At 46.3% G+C, this 9794-nt stretch overlaps 1 protein-coding gene across 1 annotated transcript; it reads right to left on the bottom strand.

Annotated features, from left to right (window-relative positions):
- Positions 1-606: 606 nt before the first annotated feature.
- LOC122944122 (poly [ADP-ribose] polymerase tankyrase-2-like) lies at positions 607-6295 on the bottom strand. Its single transcript, XM_044302351.1, has 4 exons — positions 6127-6295; positions 5634-5827; positions 2453-2581; positions 607-828 (listed from the first exon to the last, which is right to left on the bottom strand). Exons 1-4 carry the CDS (start codon positions 6293-6295, stop codon positions 607-609), a joined length of 714 nt encoding a protein of 237 aa, XP_044158286.1.
- Between the last annotated feature and the right edge of the window lie 3499 nt (positions 6296-9794).

Here is a 9794-nt window from a genome sequence, read left to right as displayed (position 1 = left end):
AGCCCATTTGTCCCAAGGAACCCATCACTAGAACATCTGATGAGGTGTCCAAATTGATCTAGTAGAAGACCTGACCCATAGCGATAATAGGTAATTTCCCATGTGAGCTAATACAAACATTCAATTGATTTTATACAATGACCAATGTCCCCCACCCATTGTTTGCTAAAAATGCCTGTACAGGTTGTTACCACCCACTAGTAGAGGGGACATGACCAACGAAGGCTGGACCCTCTCTATAGGGGCTGCCTCTATTATACATATGCCCTTGGCTGAGGGACTATTGTAAACTGATGTGGTTCATATTTTAGGTCTGACAACTCCTTTTCCAGTACATACAATATCACATTTTTGGACTATTTGGCCGCCATATTGGCCCCAATAAAATAATAAAATTAAAATAAAATAAAATACTTTCCAACCCCATGGGTCAGACTGTAAGTGTTGTAAGAAATGGAAGCTCACGAAGGTCGAGTGTTTTAGAGTGAGTCTTTGTTCCCCACTGTTGCGTCTTTTGTGGTCACCTGACCACTGATGGATACGAGAAAGCACTTTCCACTGTACGGAGAAGAGCACAGGATAATGGACCACAACACGAGTTATATGTTACACAGGTTCCTGCAGCACCAGGTCCTCAAACATAAGATAGCACTTCAGTGATTGTGGTAAGTTAAAGGTCCTCACTGCTCGGAGCCTCTGGGGCCCAAGGCTGGATCGTATTCGTAAGCGGCTTAGGTGTTTTAATGAGCGAGGCTGATGAGAGAAGGACTCAATCCAGGCAATAAATCCGACTTGGGAAGCAAGGCGCTTGGGAGGCAGGCCTGTTTTCTAGGACAAAACAGCAAACATTTTCTTAGAGGATAGCAATTATATGTGAATGATGCAATGAGGGTGTAAGTACATTACTTATCCTGTACTCATCTTGAGTTCTGTATTATACTCCAGAGCTGCACTCACTATTCTGCTGGTGCAGTCACTGTGTACATACATTACATTACTTATCCTGTACTGATCCTGAGTTACATCCTGTATTATACCCCAGAGCTGCACTCACTATTCTGCTGGTGGAGTCACTGTGTACATACATTACTTATCCTGTACTGATCCTGAGTTACATCCTGTATTATACTCCAGAGCTGCACTCACTATTCTGCTGGTGCAGTCACTGTGTACACACATTACTTATCCTGTACTGATCCTGAGTTACATCCTGTATTATACCCCAGAGCTGCACTCACTATTCTGCAGGTGCAGTCACTGTGTACATACATTACTTATCCTGTACTGATCCTGAGTTACATCCTGTATTATACTCCAGAGCTGCACTCACTATTCTGCTGGTGGAGTCACTGTGTACATACATTACTTATCCTGTACTGATCCTGAGTTACATCCTGTATTATACTCCAGAGCTGCACTCACTATTCTGCTGGTGCAGTCACTGTGTACACACATTACTTATCCTGTACTGATCCTGAGTTACATCCTGTATTATACCCCAGAGCTGCACTCACTATTCTGCAGGTGCAGTCACTGTGTACATACATTACTTATCCTGTACTGATCCTGAGTTACATCCTGTATTATACTCCAGAGCTGCACTCACTATTCTGCTGGTGGAGTCACTGTGTACATACATTACATTACTTACCCTGTACTGATCCTGAGTTACATTCTGTATTATACTCCAGAGCTGCACTCACTATTCTGCTGGTGGGATCACTGTGTACATACATTACATTACTTATCCTGTACTCATCCCGAGTTACATCCTGTATTATACTCCAGAGCTGCACTCACTATTCTGCTGGTGCAGTCACTGTGTATATACATTACATTACTTATCCTGTACTGATCCTGAGTTACATCCTGTATTATACCCCAGAGCTGCACTCACTATTCTGCTGGTGGAGTCACTGTGTACATACATTACTTATCCTGTACTGATTCTGTGTTATATCCTTTATAATACAGGATGTAACTCAGGGTAAGTACAGGATAAGTAATGTATGTACACAGTGACTCCACCAGCAGACTAGTGAGTGCAGCTCTGGAGTATAATACAGGATGTAACTCAGGATCAGTACAGGATAAGTAATGTATGTACACAGTAACTTCACCAGCAGAACAGTGAGTGCAGCTCTGGGGTATAATACATGATGTAAAATAATCAAAGGTTATCACAGGGTGTCCTTCTCATGGGATTCCCAGCAGCACCGCCACTTATAAAATTAAACATTACACAGTTCCCACTGAGATCAACAAGCTATCCATGTAATACACAGACATGTTGGGACCTCCAGAGCAAAAGAGTTATGACCAGCTGACCAGTTGGCCATGCAGAGGTCCCCAGGTCCAGTTGGTCCTAAAACTGCCAGGTATATCTAGCATTAGAAGAGAGCTGCCCCTCGTCTGTGAATGCGATATTCTGCAGGTCACTGCCTCCACTTACCTTGTTCTTGTATGTGATGTCAGCGCCCGCCTGCACAAGCAGCCGAATACACTCCAGTTGCCCGCTGCACGCTGCCAGGTACATTGGTGTCACTCCCCAGTTGTCCTGCAGATTAACATCGGCACCATGCTAGACAAAAATCAGAAGTCGCTGATATTAAAGCTCCAGCGCAAACATTTTGGATTTCACCCTTTAGCTACTGGACAAATTCACAGACCCATGTTCTGCATATAAATAATACTGCACTCATAGACTGCTATGGACCCATATTGTATCTCCCAATATAGATAAGGGGACATGGAGGTGGCTTCATTGGTGGCTTCTAAAAGCGAAGAAGGTGCTTGACTGAGGCACTATGCAGCGGCACATGGATGCCACAGGTTTTGTGCACACCATGTACATGCCGTGTATGGACCCTGAAGCCTGTCTTATTGGCTTCACCATTTCTTTTATCTGCACACGTTCTCCTTGTCTACCTTTTCTTGTGCAGTCTTCTCATGCTTCCTGATCCATAACAAGCCTGTGAAACCTACAGGGCAAGTCTCCTGTACAGCAGACAGAGCTTTCTATTAGATTCTCCAGGTAAGGAACAAAATAGTGGTCACCCAGATAGGAAGACAAGAAATTGACAGGTAACCGCAACTAAAGGTAAAAATTATTAAAGAGAACCTGTCATAAAATATGAAGACCATAAACCTCTGCCATAGGATTGCACTGGATCGTAAGAGGTTAGTAAAAAATTATAAAGTTTTGCAAGCTACCTGTGAATAGTCACGTAAGCGGTCCCAGTCTCAGGAGTAGTCATGCGGTCCCAGTCTCAGGAGTAGTCATGCGGTCCCAGTCTCAGGAGTAGTCATGCGGTCCCAGTCTCAGGATTAGTCATGTGGTCCCGGTCTGAGGAGTAGTCATGCGGTCCCAGTCTCAGGAATAGTCATGCGGTCCCAGTCTCAGGAATAGTCATGTGGTCCCGGTCTGAGGAGTAGTCATGTGGTCTCAGTCTCAGGAGTAGTCATGTAGTCTCGGTCTCAGGAGTAGTCATGTGGTCTCGGTCTCAGGAGTAGTCATGTGGTCTAGGTTTAAGGAGTAGTCATGTGGTCTTGGTCTCAGGAGTAGTCATGTAGTCTCGGTCTCAGGAGTAGTCATGTGGTCTAGGTTTAAGGAGTAGTCATGTGGTGCCGGTCTCAGGAGTAGTCATGTAGTCTCGGTCTCAGGAGTAGTCATGTGGTTCCGGTCTCAGGAGTAGTCATGTGGTTCTGGTCTCAGGAGTAGTCATGTGGTCCCCATCTCAGGAGTAGTCATGCGGTCCCAGTCTCAGTAGTAGTCATGTGGTCCCGGTCTCAGGAGTATTTATATGGTCCCAGTCTCAGGAGTAGTCATGTGGTCTAGGTCTCAGGAGTAGTCTTGTGCTCTCAGTCTCAGGAGTAGTCAAGTGGTCTAGGTCTAAGGAGTAGTCATGTTGTCCCGGTCTCAGGAGTAGTCATGTGGTCCCGGTCTCAGGAGTAGTCATGTGGTTCCGGTCTCAGGAGTAGTCATGTGGTTCCAGTCTCAGGAGTAGTCATGTGGTTCCAGTCTCAGGAGTAGTCATGTGGTTCCAGTCTCAGGAGTAGTCATGTGGTTCCAGTCTCAGGAGTAGTCATGTGGTTCCAGTCTCAGGAGTAGTCATGTGGTTCCAGCCTCAGGAGTAGTCATGTGGTCCCGGTCTCAGGAGTAGTCATGTGGTCCCAGTCTCAGGAGTAGTCATGTGGTTCCAGTCTCAGGAGTAGTCATGTGGTTCCAGTCTCAGGAGTAGTCATGTGGTTCCAGTCTCAGGAGTAGTCATGTGGTTCCAGTCTCAGGAGTAGTCATGTGGTCCCAGTCTCAGGAGTAGTTATGTTTTCTCGGTCTCAGGAGTAGTCATGTGGTCCCGGTCTCAGGAGTAGTCATGTGGTCCCAGTCTCAGGAGTAGTCATGTGGTTCCAGTCTCAGGAGTAGTCATGTGGTTCCAGTCTCAGGAGTAGTCATGTGGTCCCAGTCTCAGGAGTAGTCATGTGGTTCCAGTCTCAGGAGTAGTCATGTGGTTCCAGTCTCAGGAGTAGTCATGTGGTCCCGGTCTCAGGAGTAGTTATGTTTTCTCGGTCTCAGGAGTAGTCATGTGGTCCTGGCTTTTGAGACAGCTCCAGCAGTATCCGGTACATGTGCAATGTGCAGATGAAGCTGGGGTCCAGCGCATGCACTGGATGAAGAAGGGGCTGGCTTGAAAGCCATCATTTCATGAGTCCTCCTGAGACTGCATGACTTTTCCTAAGACCAGGACCGCATGAATACTCCTGAGACCAGGACCGCATGAATACTCCTGAGACCAGGACCGCATGAATACTCCTGAGACCAGAACTGCATGAATACTCCTGAGACCAGGACTACATAACTACTCCTGAGACCAGGACTACATAACTACTCCTGAGACCAGAACCGCATGAATACTTCTGAGACCAGAACCGCATGAATACTCCTGAGACCAGAACCGCATGAATACTCCTGAGACCAGAACCACATGAATACTCCTGAGACCAGAACCGCATGAATACTCCTGAGACCAGAACCGCATGAATACTCCTGAGACCAGAACCGCATGAATACTCCTGATACCAGAACCGCATGAATACTCCTGAGACCAGGACTACATAACTACTCCTGAGACCAGGACCATGCCATGACAATTCACAGGTAGCGTGCACTACTCTAGACAGTTATAATTTTCATTAATACTGAGAGTAACCTTTTAGACGGTGCCATCATTACAAGCCTATTACGATCCTGTACAACGCAATGATGGGGGTTCGGGGCTTCATATGTGATGACAGGTTCCTTTAAAGATGTTTGTACACATAAGATGAATGTTGACTGGACCTACTCATTTTGGTGGTGATCATTTCATATATATCTGGGTCCTGGCTCTCCCTCAACGGAAGATGTCAGAGGAGAGAGGGGTTGGACTAGTTGACTTTCAACATGCCCGATCCTTTTGTCCTCAAGAGTGATAAGCTTATTACCTTCTCCCCATTTCAAAACACACACATGCTCATCCGTACGAGGGGTGTGGGAGGAATAGTTGTCGGATATCTGAAGTATATGGCTAGCTTTACTGTACGGCTATAATCCAACACACAAAAAAAAAACGAGAATGGAGGAGACTGTATCTCACCTGTATTAGCAGGAGGGCGCAATCGGGAAACAAGCCAATTGCTGCGTGTAGGGGGGTGCCGCCATGCTTACAGCAGCTGTTCACACTGGCCCCGTGCTGTAAGAGTAGCTCCATTGAAACCCTTTGTCCTTTATAAGCCGCCCAGTATAAAGGCGTCTTCCCATAATAGTCTTTCCGATCCACCAATTCTTTATCTAAACCATAGAAAAATTAAGAAATAATCTGTTTTAAGATGCATTGGGGGAGAGTTATCAAAACTTTTGCAAGATAAAATTGTAGACTCGGATCCCTGTTCTCATTTTGTTGAGGTCCTTTAAATGCAGTGACCTCAGGGGCCGGCAGATACCTGGATAAAACATGTGGTCTGTGCTGCTCCTGAGAGGAGTGACATTAGAAGGCCCTTTAAAATTACAATTCCTCTGTATGGAAGAGGGCGTCACCACTGGCTAAAGCAGCATGGCGGGTGGGGAAGGGGCTTCTTTGGTGTTCATACCTGAGGTGGTCAGCAGCGATCGCAGCTTCTCCACGTTGCCCCTGCTGGCTTCATAGTGGATGTCGGTCCATTTGTAGTTGTAGCTCGGGGCCACCTGGTAATGTCGCACCTGTGTCTTGGTGCAGGGACTTCTGGACAAGGAGCTTATGTAGAAACCCATCTGTCTCATGGGTCAAGGTCTTCATCCAGCAAAATCTAAGAATTGAAGAAAGGGATGTATAAAATGATAATGGGAGGCTCAGACGCTTCCGAACGTTGACCACAATTTCAAGGCTTCTTCATTTTCCTGTTGGGCATGTGCTTTTGGATAGGAGCCAATCTCAAAAAGCAGAGCTGTAATGTAGAATAGGGAGGATGGGACAGCTGCTCGAGCCTGGGGTGGTTTGAGAGCTTAAAGGGGTCCTGGAAAAAAATGATCTAAGAGTACACTCATATTGTAGGTGGGTCTAAACTGGCAACAGATGGGGGCCAACATGAGTAGGTGGGGTGAGTGAACTGCTAGCCATAGTCATGTTGGGGGAAGGGGGGGGGTGCAATGCAAATATACAGTGGCATACCCCTTTAAGACAATAGGAAAGAGCGTTCTAACCCTTATATGCAGCTCTATAGTCAGATTGGGCACACTATCATTTTATATACAGTGATATGTGGAGCCCAGTCATTACATGGGAGACAAAGAGCACTATATATATATACAGCCCTATACTGATATGTAGAGCACTGTTATTACATATGCAGCCCTATAGTTGCACCCCAGGCTTACAGGTCATCTGTGACATGCAGACTCAGTGTTACTCAATAGCTTTTGGGGGGTGGCCCACCTCATGATATCACAACCTGACAAAGCCCACCGGGATTCTTCCTTGTATGGCCAATGGTCATTCCACCCCTGGCTTGAGTCAATAATGAGACGTAAGGCGGATTTTAGACTACCGAATACTCCCATTAGACAACGCATCTGAGGTGGAGCCCCTCATAACTGTCCCATAACGATGCACCGAATGGCATTGGCCAAGGGCTGGAAAATCGGAAGGGCAAATACCCTGGAGCTTTCTTCATTCACTGCTTTGGAACATTGGAAAATAATCGGGTAAAGTTCCATAGCGGTGAATGGAGAAAGCTATGGGGGGGTCTCAGAGATGGGACCCGCACCCATCCGACATTTAACATCTTATCGATATGCCATAAATGTCACATGAGAAAACCCCTCTAAGTATGATAGCTGGGGGGGGGGGGATGCAACCCCAAAGACCTCTCTGTTATGCCTCATGCACACGACCGTATGAATTCTGCAGTCCGCAAAAATACGGTTGACATCCGTGTGCATTCCGTATTTTGCGGAACGGAACAGCTTAGAACAGTACTATCCTTGTCCGTAATGTTCAATTTTTTTGCGGAACGGAAATACGGACATACTTACCCTTTGATTTTAATGTTTGTTCCAACATCAGTATTTTTTTACTGACCGCGCGTCAGTTTAAAAAATCACAGAAACGTACATTTCTTTTCTCGGTGATGCAGACTAAACACTCCCATTGAAGTCTATGGGTCTGTGAAAATCACCGGACTTTGGTCCGTTTTTCACAGACCACTGATGCTTCGGAATACGGATGACAAACGAAGGGCAAAAAATAGACACATGGATCTTTGCGGATATCTTCACGGATGGAACACAGAATTATTATTTTTTCACGGATGTGAAACAGACACGGAAATAAGAGCGAGGCCTAACACATGTTGGGGCACATTTACTACGACCTGCTTTTTACGCTGTTCTTAGTGTCCCCCTTGTATTGCTGTAATGCGCCGCGTCATAAATTAGGCAAATCTGTGGCAGTCCCTGTGCCCCTGGCTGGCATCGTTTTTCACTAACATTTCTTTCGCTAACATTTGGATCAACTTGCTGGATAACAGGCTGAACTGGATGGACAGATGTCTTATAAACTATGCTATTTACTAACACCTAAATGTTAGTAAAATTGCTGGGGCTGGAGTCCCGACCCTGGCATGGCCCCCGACACGACCACACACCGCCATTGTCCCACCAAAATGGCACAGACGGCGTAAAACCGGCTGTGCGACAAAATACTCTCACATGACTGGTTAAAAAAGGGGTCTTGTGACTATTTTACACCTAAAATATTCACAACTCCCTTAGTAAATGTGCCCTATTATGTTGGTTTTAATATTGGTATTTAAAATATATATATCTATATATATATATATCTATATATATATATACACACATACTGTATATATATATATATATATATATATATAAACAAAAATGGTAACAATGAGTGAAAAGAAAACCACTTTATTCACCCATGTGGTCGCAACGTTTCAGCTCATTCATAGAGCCTTTATCAAGTGATATATATATATAATAAAACCAATGGAAAAGAAAAGAAAAAAAGCAGCACACATTAATGGCGGCTGCAAATCCTTCCAATGATATATATATATATATATATGAAAAAAGACGGTAAATAAAACCAATGACTATACGATGGTGAATGTAGAGATCCATCGCAGGACGAATCAGGACAAGAGGAAAAAACGTGCATAACATAATCACATCAACCACTGATTACCATACTAATATAGAAGCAATAATACAATATGACAGTAATCGCAGTACCACTGATAATTATTGCTCCCGGTCGCCATCACTGCGCCCATTGGTTATGTTTGCCAATATTGCGCAGTTTGTTAGTCAATGTATTGGTCATTCTGGTCACTGTCACTATTTTACTGGTCATTGTAGATATAACTTGAAGCTCCTGGACCCCCCCCCCCCCCTTCCCAATCCAAAATCTGTCACAGGACCCCCATTACTGGTGTCTATCTACTGTGCCACCACTCTACCCCCTATAGTCATGCCCCTGGTTATAGGTTAGGCTATGGCCTCCCCTCTTTCTTGTTGTCACCATGGAGATCAGCGGAGAATTCCCCCATGTTACAGATTGATACAATGTTGTAAACAAGGTTACAATGTAGCAGATCATGATCAGGGTCTCACCATCCTCCTCAGTAGGGGGCGTCCTCCTCTGTGTCATCGGCTGCCAGAGATCACTTATTGTTCTGCCAGGCTCCTAGTTGCCTATTGTCTGGGTGGAGGAGGAAGGCTGGCTGCTGTGTGGGTGGCACAGCGCTGGGATCACACTGGGGGGCATGGTGGGGGTCCTCCCGCTATCATAGTGGTGCCAGTGCAGCTGCTTCACAAGCTGGAGGAGGCCCAGGCTGGAGAGGGTGAGGGTCTGGTGCCTGATGAGGGTCCTCCTGGGCCTCTGGGTGGGGGGTGCTGTGCCTGCTGCAGCTCCTGGTGATGTCCCAGTCTGTAGCTGGCTGGTATGCAGCAGACGCAGCTTTACGAGGCTCCTCCTGGCATCATAGCTGCCGTGCCATGGCAGGAGGCTGCTGTCCCTGGTGGCCCGCACTCTGTGTATGGATCACCCGGGGGCGGCACAGCGGGCACACTCCGGAGCTTCCCTGTTGTGCTGAGGGCGCAGTCTGCGGCCGCTCTCCAAGGTGCTGGAAACAGAGAGGCTCCGCGCATGCGCAGCAGCCGGTGCCAGGACAGCAAATGCCTGGGTGAGTGCAGCCCTGGCAGCAGATAATGGTGCACAGTCAACGCCCCTGCTCCACACAGACACGACTGCCAGACA

Source organism: Bufo gargarizans, chromosome 7, assembly GCF_014858855.1.
Source record: "Bufo gargarizans isolate SCDJY-AF-19 chromosome 7, ASM1485885v1, whole genome shotgun sequence".
NCBI lineage: Eukaryota > Metazoa > Chordata > Amphibia > Anura > Bufonidae > Bufo > Bufo gargarizans.
Note: the sequence above shows the minus strand (reverse complement) of the source record. Positions and strands in the feature narration are given on the sequence as shown.